This window comes from Saccostrea cucullata, unplaced genomic scaffold (assembly GCF_032062105.1).
Source record: "Saccostrea cucullata isolate Sc308-1 unplaced genomic scaffold, CSIRO_AGI_Scuc_v1 ctg1595, whole genome shotgun sequence".
NCBI lineage: Eukaryota > Metazoa > Mollusca > Bivalvia > Ostreida > Ostreidae > Saccostrea > Saccostrea cuccullata.
Window position 1 is genome coordinate 50526 of NW_026923124.1, and position 14395 is coordinate 64920.

The 14395-nt window shown below is 30.6% G+C and overlaps 1 protein-coding gene across 1 annotated transcript in view; it reads left to right on the forward strand.

The window, feature by feature from the left end:
• The first annotated feature begins 517 nt into the window (after positions 1–517).
• Positions 518–14395, forward strand: part of LOC134263218 (protein mesh-like) — a 35242-nt gene continuing 21364 nt past the window's right edge. Inside the window, exon 1 of the mRNA XM_062745533.1 lies at positions 518–712. Coding sequence (XP_062601517.1) covers positions 518–712 — 195 coding nt within the window. The remainder of the gene's footprint in view (positions 713–14395) is intronic.

Here is a 14395-nt window from a genome sequence, read left to right on the forward strand (position 1 = left end):
CTTGCCTCTTACAATTTTCAATATATAGGGTGTGACAGACGGACGGATCGACAGACTGATGCTTTGTAGAGTGATCCTTTAATATTTCTATTTGTTTTCTTTGTGATAACTCATTGAAAGTTAGTGGAGTTGATAATTCTATCGGAATGTAAATTGGGCAAAGCCAAAAGTCAGGAGGTATGGAGGCCTTATATGCATGTAAATCTCGTGTTGCTGTCTTTGTGATTGATGTCAGTGGGTGAGGACTTTTGAAAAGAACATGGGAGGTCTCATGAAATCTATTAGTCTACATTTTTAAAATCTAAATTTACAATTTTATGTCACAAAGGAATGGAAATATAATGAATCACTGTCTAGTTAGTAGAGGATGTCAAGGGTATCATCGATAGTTTGAAACGTGGGATAATTTGCATAAAAAGCCGCATGCGCACTGGTATCAAATGTATAGATATTCACAGGTATATAAATGTACATCACATGTAGTAAAAGGGAGTAGAGATTATATCATTAAAAAAATATGCAGATCATTGGGAACATTGCCCAGCTTTGTATCTTCGTTCCAGCTACCCTAAGTTTGACTTTAAATGAACTTTTTCCTTTTGGAAATGAGGCAGGAGACAGAGAATTAAAAGGAATTGATGATGGAAGTAGTCCGAAACTTGTTTTATCAACTCCTTTTCCGTATTTCAATCAACGAAATCCATCATTGTTTGTAAGTAAAAAATGAAATCTCTTATATATGTTACTTTGAAACATATTGATTAAGCCAATAATTTGTTTAGCAGCAATTTTTTTAGCATATTAAAATCGCCTTTTGTTTTACAATTAAAAAATGACGTACTTGTCCGTTATTATATTCTGTGTAACTTATTAAATTAACTACCTTTTACGATAAACGCAGGCCAAATACATTTGTTATTACAGTTGTATATTCTGTATACTTACATCACCTATTGTTTAACAATAACCTCAGGCCGAAAACGTGAATGTATTTTCAGTTTTATATTCTTACGTATGTATTATCATATTCTTTTTATTCAGAACCTACATCTGGCAAACAGAATTGCTCACTTTATAGGGCGTTTGATATCACACCATATTGTGTTAGACTTTGTGTTTATACGAGGGTTGATCCAAAAGTAATGTCACAGTGTCCATATCTTTTATATTTGGCGTCATATTATCAAATTTTATAGACCAAAGATGTACAAATATAAATTTAATAAAACTTTAATTTTTCATTCAATAATGTTTAACTGAATTTATTTTATAGATGTTTAAAACATATAAGATAGTGGGTGTCGCCGCGTCAAAACCGAACGTCACAAATTAAAGTATACCTTTATTAATATAAAAAAGACAAACACTTAAAAAGCATCGTTTAAAAGCGCCTAAACGCAAAATTCTTTAAATGACAAAAATTTACATCATTTTCTAGTCTTAAATTGATAATTATATGACATCACTGCTATTTTTATGAAAAACATCGTTGATTTATTCCGGTGCATCGAAAAAAAGGAAATGTCAAAATGGACAAAAAAGCCAAAAGAAACTGTAATGCATTTTTGTTTCAAAATGAAGAAATCGCCAGTAGAGACAGTTACGTTGATTCACGGACTTTCGGAGGAAAGAATGTAAAGAAAAGACTTGTTTAGATGGTTTCAGCGAATTTTGGTGGGTGATGGGTTATTCAATGCTCAGCAGATGATAAGAAAACCGAAAGACGGGAGGGCGGACGGAATGTTCAATGGTGCGTGACGTTGTCAAAAAGACAGACAGATAGAGCGATATGTGAAATTTTAAGTTGGTCATTTACTACTGTTCAATGAATTTTGACAGAATTAATTATGGAAAGAGTGAGTGTACGATGGGTACTAAGGGTAAGAAAGTGAAGTTTGTGAACGTGTTCGTGGATATCAAATCTCAAATATTTTTTAATGACACGAAGGGAAGCGTTTAAATGCATGACGTCGCGTATCCGTCATATGACGTTATTTAGGTGCGGCGACTACCATAATCGCACGTTGTGTTAAATCCGATATTTTAAAAAGTATAAATCATGTTGAATTGAAATTTTCAGGTCTGATTTGAAATAAATGTAGCTTTCATCATTTATAATTTTGTTGTTTTACGTTGACGGCTAGCGATTTTATCGAAGTTGTGACATTACTTTTGGATCAACCCTCGTACTTTATGATCTTTGACTAAATATAGAATTGACGATGAAAAGCACTTGACAATGTGTAAAATTTTGCATTTTAATTAGATGAATTAAAAATATTTTTTTTAAAAAAGAGAAACTAAAACATTTTCGTATTGCAAGAAATACCATGTGTGCAACCATATAGTGAAGACAATATTTAAGTTAAAGCAGAAAAAGCAACTACATGTACTACTTTCAAAAAAATAAATATCAGAAAATCCCTATTTCGGTGTCCATGACAAGAGAATCTTTTAAAATTAGGGAGACGTATACATATAAAAATTACGCAGTCTGAAATAAAAAAAAATATTCAATTAGAAATAAAGCATTCATTTTCTTTCATCGAACAGTAAAATTGTTTACCAAAGCGATTCCATTTGTCCAGAAACCGGTTTGACTTGATGCAAAGAATATGCCTTTAACACTGACTGAACTGTAATTAAATGAAAAAAAAAGATTTCAGTAAAAATTTTCACATTTTGTCTGTATCCATTGTAATATTTGCTGTAATGAATATTTTGAATGTTATTTAGTGCACCGATACATGTAAGAGGACATTTTACACATAAATCATGATATTTTTTAATGTCAATCACATTACTCAATTTGCGAACACGGATTTCATGTAGAAATACCTTCATCTATTTTCTATTATTTTTATATCTTTACCAAATCTTAATCCATGTGAATGTATCATAAAATCCCACCACTTCCTAACATATTGCATTTTGAACTGTAGAAAACGGCATGGCGAGTATCGGGACATATAAAGGGATAACACGTGCAGTATTTACAAATGTAATCCAGTCTCCTGCTGCAAAAGAAACAGCTATCGATTCTTAGATTTTTTTGTCCCCAAAAATTAACATTATCAAGAAGTGTGATGTCCATTTTATGGAGGGGTGTCATATACCATCTTATTAAAGGCCTGTGTTTCCAGGTTATGTGATTGCAGGTTGTTTCGGGGTTTTGATTTGTTTTTTTATTGGAGGGTTGGGGTTGGTTGAAATAGAAATACAATGCTGCAACTATTTTTCTATGCAAGCATCCATCCCTTTCAAAACAAAATATAGCGATTGATAATTCAAATTTAATGGCTTGTTTAGTATTTAATACACATTGAATAACTCACATATTTTTCTTTTGAATTGTCAACTGTTCGTGCACGTTACATGTAGGTTCTTGAGAATTTACCCCCACTTCCCAAACATAAACAAATAGTTAAATTTATTTTTAAAAAGCCATATCCCAAAAGTGCTGTGACTACATCGGTTTAAGCATGAGTAATCAGTATAACACTACACAAAGAGAAAGAATCAACATCAATCGTAAATTATTTTTATAGGCAAATAATTACATGTAAGTCCTAAACGGATGTAAACATCAATTGTATTTCTGTAACAGTACATTATGTTCTCATCCTTCCTTATTAAGCAACATATACTTCAAAGCACACTAGTTCGATCAATGCAATTAGATATGGATGAAGATGACAATGTATTGCACAGATTTTAAAAACCTTTTAACGGAAAATATTTCTGCTTATAAGTAAACAAAGAACATTCAATTAGAATACAGGCTCGATGATTAAAGTATTTTGCTGCTGGGAACACACCAAATTTCTTTTAAAAACTCTCTTAGATTTTTTCCGCTAGATAATATCACTGTCACTTGTTCTGTAATGAAAGTTAAACGTTTAATCATAACACAGTGTTTCTAATTCCAAATTACACGGACTACCCCCACCTAAAAAAATACTCATTCACACTTTAACTCTTTACAACTTACTGAACTGTTTTGAAGCATACACTTAATGTTCACGTCATAGAAATAGAAATTTACCATTTCCCCGCAAGCTCCTTATAGCGTGGTACACGTTTCTCTAAAGTTAAGCGTAAATAATATTCTGACGTTATATTTTAATACAAAAATGACTTTTCTTATTTTATGAGATTTTTACAAGTATAAAATGAAAGGAAAATGGCATAAGATTAAAGATTAAATGATCTTTTTAAAGTGCGTGAAATTGCGTGATTGCGGGGAAACAGTATATGCGTGATTTTGCGTTAGAAATAGGAAATGTTGTATGCGTTAAAACGCGTCACTGCGGGGAAGGGGGTTCAAGCAGTATGAACTGCATTTTAAGAAACTTTATTTAGAAGATTAAATGTGTTTTTATGATATATGTGTATGTTAATTAAACTGTTATGTTCAATAAGACTTAACTTAAGTATTAAATTGATCCAGCTTAGATATTTTAATTGGCTAAAAATCTGTTTCTAAAATTACATTAAAGAAATATCGTAGTTTTAATGGAAAATGAGACAAACTCAAATTTTATTTATTCCATGCAGTATTTGAAATCAAGAATTGATTTTAAAAATCACTCATTTTTTTTTTTGTTCTTTGCCCAATATAAGTCTACTTCTAGTCCATTTCCAATAAAATATTTATTAAGCTGGTCTATCTTGAACTGACCATGATAAATCCATTCTACCTAAATAAAATGAAACATACTATTACCTAAAAAGTAGAAGACATGAATGAATTCTATGCTTAGTAGTAGAGCAAAATGTACATACTGTCCAACATTTTTACTAGCTTGTTAATGTATTCATTAATTTTTTTTTCATAAGGTACTGCATCTAATTAATCTTTGGTCATTGGCTTCGGAATCAAATTAAAAATTCGGGCTGGGTGTAGAAAGGAGTGGCAATGTGAAAGAGAAAAAAATTCAAACTTACTAAAAAAAACTTTACAAGCAAAAACCATATGTCAATTGACAAAACAAACGGGAGTTGGGGGTGGGGTTAGAATTTTAGTACTCTTGATACCAGTTTTTTCCACAAAAAGGGTCACTGTTACTCTTTTGATCTAAACTGAACGTAACTTTTAAATGTGTGTGTGGGGGGGAGGGTGGGGAGGGTGGCTAAACCCTGATGTCCCATGCTTATCTTATGTCTATCTTGCAAAAAAAGATGGGGGTTGAGTCCCCCTAGCCCCAACCCACACCCCCTGCACGGTTCACCGGTTTCGACGCCTATGATGCTAATTAACAATAAATATTAAACAGTTTTGGACAGTGGTAAAATGCCTCGAAAGTTAGATTGCTTTATGGCGTAAATATTTACAAAAAAATGCATATTATTCGTGTTTAATCTATTTTACAATTCAAAACTTTGAACTTCCAAAAATTATAAAAATTATAAAAAGAGAAATGAGTCATTTACAGTGTAATGGCCACTGAACCTGAAATAAAGTTTGAATTATCGGATGTGTGCTCAGAAAAATAGTTGCACTTTTGTAATTCTATTTGAACCTTACTTCCCAAAAGAAATTAATGGTAATAGCAATCCATTACTTGACTAATGTAAAGTAATGGTACTGTAAATCATTAAGATGGGAATCCCTCCTGTATATTAAATAATCCTAGTCTTTTATACTGTTGCTCCAATAATATAAATAATAATTATCATGATATTCAGGTACATGTATTTATAACTATACGTGCACCTTACATACCATATTCTTAAGAATTTACCCCTACTTTTTCTAAAATCAAAAATAGTTAAATTTACAACAAAAAAAGCCATAGTTCATTTGAGATCAATTGTATCAAATATTCATATAACAGTACATCAGGTTCTCATTCTTCCTTATTTAGCAAAATATTCTTCTTAAGCACACTAGTTTGATCAATTTTTGTTTGATAGTTTGATGGATGGTGATTATAATTTGATGTATTCCACAGATCTTTAAAACTTTTTAAATAGAAAACATTTCTGTTAATAAGCGAACAAAGTACATTCAATTAAAATACAGGGTTTCAACGATCAAATTATTTTGATGCTGGGAACAAATCAAATTTTAAAAAAAGTTACAGTTCATTTTTTCCACTAGATCTGATCACAGACACTTGTTTAGGAAGTAATAATAAACCCATAGTTTAATTATAACACAGGGCATCTAAATCCAAATTATACGAAGTACCATCTCCTAAAAACGCACTCATTTACACTTTTAAGCTGTATGAGCTGCATTTAAAAAGTTATTTTGACGATTAAATGTGTTATTATGATAAATGTTGATGTACATTAAACATTTATGTTCAATAAGACTAAAATTAAGTATGAAGAGGACCGACCGGGTTTTATTGTGTGAAAACTGCAATAGCGAAACTCTTCATTTTTATACAGGGTGTCCCAGAATATATGATACCATTTCATGAATATATAAGATATATTGTAATGAATATTGAATGACAACAAATGCACTATAAACATTGCAAATGCTGTCCAATTTTAAGGCCGGTATATACGGTAAGATATGTAGTATAAGATTTGTATTATAAAACAAAATCTTACTGTGTATACACTTTTAATATGTGTATCATAAGATTTTTCGAATCTTATAAAACTGTATTAATAATAGAGAGCAATGCTCTATTTCCTATTACAAGTCTTAACTCACCTTTCACTTTCAACCAATCAAATGTACTCACATGGGGGTCATACTATTTATATCATTACTAAATAAAGCACATGGTATAAAAAATAATGGCTGACTTTTCGAGTAAAGATATAGAAAAACTCGTGGTTTTATGGGAAGGGAAAGAGGACTTGTGGAATATATCAAGCCGTAGCTACCACAAAAAAAGATGCTAGAAGCAGAGCTTATTATTATCATTTTTATTATTTTGACAGAGAGAGAAATATGGCAGGAAAAAAACACGTGGGAATAATAGTTTATTTACAATCTTATATCACTACTGGCTTTTAAAACCCCTGTCCGTATGAAAATCCACTGTCTTTCTCTGTATCCTACAGTATTTTCACAGTAATCTACGGTATATCTACAGTATGCTACGGTATGTTAGCTCTGTATATACAGTAAATCTCTGTATGCCACTGTATGTATCCCCAGCATGTCACAGTTACATACAGTAGGCCCCGATACGCCTACAGTATGCCACTGTATGGCTACTGTTTCCTACAGACAACTACGGTAAACCACAGTATATGCCCCAGTACGCCCCTGTATATGTTCATTGAAGCAAAAAGAAGAAGTTTACACACTCCCAGAGCACTGTACGGTTACCTAAGATGTGGGATTATCAATTAAGTACTCAGAGTTACTTACCTAAGAAATTTTTGAACATTATTTTAAACACATAGTAGTAATGTTTAATAAATTGTGAGGAAACTTATTGTGTTCTTTTGTAACTCTGAAATAACTATGAAAAATTAATAAATCAGTGCTTCAAAGAATATTTTTCTATCAATTTTTAAGATTAATTATTTAATTATTTTTTGGTTTGATTTATTAGTTAATAAATTTATTTATTTATTTTGCGAACACTTATTTAATCCATCAAATACTTGGAGTGACTTTGTAACTTGTATAAAAAAAAATAAAAAAAACACACACACAGCCGGGGTAATTCTTGTTTTTTTTTTTTTAACTTATTGATGTTCTTAAAAAAAATTTAATCTAATTAATTGCATGTACATGTAATCAATCATTGCATAAAAACTGTTTTTTATTTCTAAATTGAATATACAAACAAAATTAGTAATTGTATACCCGAAAGTTGGATTTATTTGGTTAATTTTATGTAAACAATATAACCCTAAAATGTGCTTCAAAGTCTTTTTGAAGCATATTTATACTACTTTTAATTATTTTACTTCCGTGTTGGTAATCAAAATAATCGTCTCATTGTGCACAACCTTAACCCGTCAATAGGTTTTGAAACTTTTATTTTGTTTTGTATGACAACAATCGGTTCTCATATTAGGAGAAATTGTTATTTCAAGCAGCTGCGCTCTCTGTCACAAAATAAACATGGTATAGTGATCAGTGAAAAAGACAATAGGTGTCATTACTGTGTACCCCATGATACTGGTAATTAAACAATCAATGGCTTTGAAGTTCTTTCATAATAGTGTTAGGGTTTTAAAAATCTATTTTTTTTTTCAATCAAATCAAAGTAAAAATATGAAATTGCAATTGACAAATTAAAATTGTGCATAATCTGACGATTATTTTGATATCCATCATGGACGTAAAATAACTGAAATTTGTTTTAATATGCTAAAAAAATACTTTGTAACATAGTTTAGAATAAAAATATAAATACACAAAAACCCTTAAAAATCTTACTTTGGGGGATAACATAATTGATTATTTTGTTGTATTGTCAATTTAAAAAATATAATAAAAGAGTTTGACATTTTTATGGTGATGAATAAATTATTAATTTTATTTATTTACCATTTATTTATTTCTCTAACACCTATTTAATCCATAAAATACTTGGAATAGCTTTTTTTGTACCTGTTGGGAAAAAAAATCACACACACACATACACACACCTACACAAAAAAGTAATGCTGCATTTAAAAAAAAAGTTTTTAAAATCAATTCAATAATTGATTTTAAATGGTTAGTGAATAAATAAATAAAACTGAATTAAAGCACGTATTAAATCATTGTAAAAGGAACAATATATTTATCTATTTATTTTTAAAATTGACGATACAAACAAATTAATTAATTACAATCCCGAAAGTTGGATTTATTTGGCTTATTTAATGTAAACAAGTTTCCGCTTAAATGTCTCTCAAAGTCTTTTTGAAGCATATTTATACTACTTTGAATTATTTTACTTCCGTGTTGGATATCAAAATAATTGTCTCATTATGCACAATCTTCACCCGTCAATAGCTTTTTTGACACTTTTATTTTATTTTGTTTTGTTTGACAAAAGCGGTTTTTTCACAAAGAGAAAATGTTATTTCAAACAGCCGCAGAGTGGGCACGGTCGCTCTTTGTCACAAAATAAACAAGGTATAGTGGTCAGTGAAAAAGACAATAGGTGTCATTACTGTGTACCCCATGTCACTTGTAAACAATCAATGGCTTTGAAGTTCTTTCATAATCGTGTTACGGTTTTAAAAACCGATTTTTTTTCAATCAAAACAAAGTAAAAATATGAAATTGCAATTGACAAATAAAAATTGTGCATACTCTGACGATTACTTTGATATCCATCATGAATGTAAAATAATTGAAATTTGTTTTAATATGCTTAAAAATACTTTGTCGCATATTTTAGGAGAAATAATTTTCATTTAAAAATAAAACTAAAAAAAATCAATTCGGGGATGTGTATATTTAATCACTTCGTTGTCTTGTCAATTACAAAAATAAATATTTTTTTATTTATTTTGTTTATTTATGAATTTGTAGATAAATTGATAAACAAATAAATAAATAAGATAAATAATTAGTTCATTTATTAATTTTGTTTTTTTAAAGTCATTTATTTTATTTAATTTCCACTTACCACTTCACCTTATTTATTTTGTGCCGTGTCTACTTTGCAGCTCTGTATTTGTCAAGAAATTGATTGATTTGTTTTTAAAATAATTCATTTTATGCCGTTAATTAATTATATTTATTTTTTTCAAAGAAACTATATCAATTTTAAAAAATACAATTTTCCAAAATGCAGCATTACCCTGGCCGTGTTTTTATTTTTATTTTTTTTTCAAAAGTTACAAAGTCACTCCAAGGATTTTTTATGGATCATTAAATAGGTGTTTGCAAAATAAATAAATAAATTAAGTTACTAATAAATCAAACCAAAGAATAATTAAATAATTAATTTTAAAAATTGATAAATAAATATTCTTTGAAGCAACGATTTATTAATTTTTCATAGTTATTTCTGAGCTATAAAAGAACACAATTTATCTCTTAACACATTAAAAAAAATACTAATACGTGTTTAAAATAATGTTCAAAAATTTCTTAGGTAAGTAACTCTGAGTACTTAATTGATAATCCCACATCTTAGGTAACCGTACAGTGCTCTGGGAGTGTGTAAACTTCTTCTTTTTGCTTCAATGAACATATACAGGGGCGTACTGGGGCATATACTGTGGTTTACCGTAGTTGTCTGTAGGAAACAGTAGCCATACAGTGGCATACTGTAGGCGTATCGGGGCCTACTGTATGTAACTGTGGCATGCTGGGGATACATACAGTGGCATACAGAGATTTACTGTATATACAGAGCTAGCATACCGTAGCATACTGTAGATATACCGTAGATTACTGTGAAAATGCTGTAGGATACAAAGAAAGACAGTGGATTTTCATACGGACAGGGGTTTTAAAAGCCAGTAGTGTAAGATATGTATTAGCGTGTGTACAAGAAAGTATTATAATACTTGTATTATACTACAAATCTCATCGTGTATACCGGCCTTTATTCACAAAAATTTAAAGGACAATGAAAGGAACACGACGAAATGAATTAACTTTGAAAAATGATATCGTTTTTAACAAATGTTCTCTAAATGACGTCCAAACTGGGTAATGATCATATACATGTAGACATTTCACAAAATTCCATAAGTTAAGACAACAATGCGTTTTCCTTCATTTATAATCTAGATTTACATTAGATATTTACCCTCTTAGATAAATTAAGGATTTAGTTTTAGGATTAGTAGCAATATCTTAAGACAGAATTTGATAATTACAGTTTTGAAATGAGGTTACCAAACTTATTTGATAAATCAACTTTGCTTCAAATGAAATTTTTAGCAATGTTTAAAAGTAATTATGTGACTACTTGAATAACTTACATTAACTCCAGTGTACATGCAATGTTCGGGGGAAACCTACCGCCCAGGTATTTTTGCGGGACAGTCTCAAATTATAGGTACATTTACTATAGCATTTTACAGGAAAATGAAAATTTTAGCACTTTTAAGTAAAGCATGCACATACTACTAATACTACATTTTGTTCAAGCTAAAATATTTGATGAGTAATACTATATGATACAATATATGTAAGAAACACAATATTGTAAGCTCCCCACGGATGGCCATCCTGGAATGGGGGCTTTACAAAGTAATTACATAACACTTCTCAAGATCACTCCTTTTTCTTGTTTCATGTTTCTCAGTAAGGACGAGGCTTGGTATCAGTTTAATAATAGGTTTATAAATTGACCATTCAACAGGAAATAACAGTAGTTAAACAAACATCTATATTGGATAGATATCTAAATATAGAATTAATATTTGTTTTGGTCCCTAGTACTACGTCAACCGTATTTTCAAGGATAAAAATGGAAGGAAAGTTGATTTGGCGTTAAAAATCTCTAAAAATCTAACATAAGGTGTCCAGTGTTTTGGGAGATAATTTACAGAACTTTGTCTCACCTGAGGTTGGGCTACTACTGCTATATGTTGCCGATGCAACTTATCTGCCAGAGAATCGCGAGGCACTTATATTTATAACTTTTGGAAGTAGTCATGTGGCATGGATTAACCAATAAAAATGCTTTACGGTGACACTCGACCAATCACAGCGCTGTACAGAGATCTGTCAAGCAGTGTCAAACAACATCAAATAAGGCTGCTGTACAATGAGGATCATAAAAACAAAACGGAATTAAAATGTGAAAAGACAAAATAACCAATAAATGTGGATGTAAACAACTTCCATGGGTTCTGCAATCGTGTACAATTATGGCTATGCCAGGCGCTTATTTAACTCATAAATAATCAAGTAAAATACAGTAACATCCAAAGATTTTGAAGGTAGGCAGATGAATTCATAGGATAAAGAAATCCCTGTATAAATGCGTACAACAAGGATGCCAAATGTGCTATAAATAGACAATACCACGTTGAGTAAATAATCAAAGGACTGAAATGTAGTAGTGTAGTTAATCCACCCATGTAATATTTCCTATAAGTGTTGACATATTTAAATCGTAAAGAAATAAACTCATTAAATAAAGTCTACTCCAGACCGTTACAATATTCTACCGTTTTGTTACCAGAGGGGGCATTTCAAAATTCCTTAAATTAACGAAATTTCCTGTTTTTATAGAGTACATGTACTACAATGAAAGGCCAAAGGATTCATAGGAAAATACAATAAAAATAGTGGAGATATTCTCAAATTTCTATGTTTTAAATTTCAAGAGCGTATGTTTATTATTTTTTCTTTAATAAAATTTTTATCACTCCTTTCTTTAAGAGCTTCAGTTTATCAGAACGTCAAAAACACACTGTTAGGACGTCAACCTATCAATTAATTGCAAAATCGGTTAATAAATCAGTTATATAAAATTGTAATGAAAACTGAATTACGTGAAAACATTTTCAAGAGGAATACATGTAAACTCATTAGCTTACTGCTTTAGATCTAAACAAAAATAAGAACAATACACAGCATTTCACGAAAAACATGTATACTCAAATGAAAACAGATCATTTAAATCTGTCAATATTGAAAACACGCGCAGTTCGATGATTTTCTTAAAAGTACCTGTTTACTAGGTTCCTCGATAACATGTTTGCTGATACATGTTCGTATAATATACAAGTATGCATTCGGACTTTTTCACAATGCATTCCATAATTTTGACACCTGTGGCTACGGTACTCCATTCGGATTCCCTCCGCCTCCGGACATGCAACCATATCCGTTGTAACAGTAATGAAGCGGGTCATTTTGCGGACGGTTCCAGGTTTCCAGTACATTAAGGTTTTTATGAAAAATTCATACTGCTTAAATTAATCCATCAAATACAATTGCACACTCCTTTAACATCGCTTGACTTTCCAATGCAACCATCTCTTTCGTACTTTCTGATTTGTTTGAACCGTCTACGATGGACCTAGGCCTGTGACGTAATGTCACGTGCAGTTTGATTTCGAGGGAGTTACTATGCAAATGACCATGACACAAGACATTTACAGACACTTTCTTTCGTTTGGAAGGAATTAATTATACAGAGAGGCGTGTCTGTCTCGTCGCTGCGAGACTCGATTTCCACTCCAATAAATACCTTACAAACGAAAGAAAGTACTGTAAATATAACTTATCTTAGTATTCTATACTGTTGTTCCAATAAAAATATAAATAATACTTATCATGACATTCCAGTTCGTTCAACTGTTCGTTCACCTTACAAACCATACTCTTCAGAATTCATCCCACTCCCCCTGAAATAAACAAAAAATATTATTTATATTAAAAAAGCTCTAGTTCATTTGAGATACCAATAGTACTGTGACTACGTCGGTATAAGCATGAGTAATCATTGTAACACTATACAAGAGAAAAAAATAAACTTACATATGTAAGGCTTTCAATCGTAAATGATATTTATAAGCAAATGATTAGATCTCAAACAGATTAAGACATAAACTGTATTTATATTACAGTACATTATTCTGTCCTACTAAGCAAAATATTTTTCCAAAGCTCACTTTTTTCATGTATATCAGAGCGTCGTAAGAGACAATGTGGCCCTCAGAATGATTCATTGAGGAATGTTGAATAACACTTTGCAGACACTTTTGCATCGATAGATTATTTCTAGTCATAAATCAGTCTAGTCAAAGACATCTCTGATATGTGTTTAAAATTTGGGCCAAGAGTGAAAAAAAAATCATTAATGTAATGTGATTTTAATTGACTTAAGGTGTCCAATCCCTTATAGCAACAGATTCAATGAAATTGAATACGTAAAAGATGCTTAGGGGTTGAATTCTCTGTGTATTTGGACATTAATCCCGTTTATTACACTTAGCATTGATAGTGTGATGTGTCCTTATTTATGACCTTGAATTTTGGTAAGAGTTATTTCCCTCTAATTTTAATTAATTAAAAAAATGAAAAAAAAATAACCGAGCAAAAAATATTAAAAGTTGTCATTCTATTTCTAATTTTTCACTGCATCTTTCCATCGCAACATTAAATGATATTCTTATTACTTGAATTGTTATTTTCAAATAATGATTTTACCCTATAGACTTCAATGCAATCTTTGCTAATTAATGCTTTATTTAGTGATTTTTTTTTAAATTTCTTCACGGGCAGTCATTTTCTAATATAAATGATTTAATTTCATATCAGAGTATTATGTACAGTACTTGATGTTCATCGAATTTATACGGAGTATTTTACAAGAATGTGGTTGAAATCGATGTATATCTGGATGATGCGAAATGTTAAAAATTGGAAAAAAAAAAGATTTTTGAATGTTTTTGAGCAAAGACTGATTTATCAATTTCAGCAAAAATGGAAGTCGGTTGTGCTTCATGTAGGAAAGGCAAATTTTATGATTTGTTAGAAAAAGTACCATTACATCTA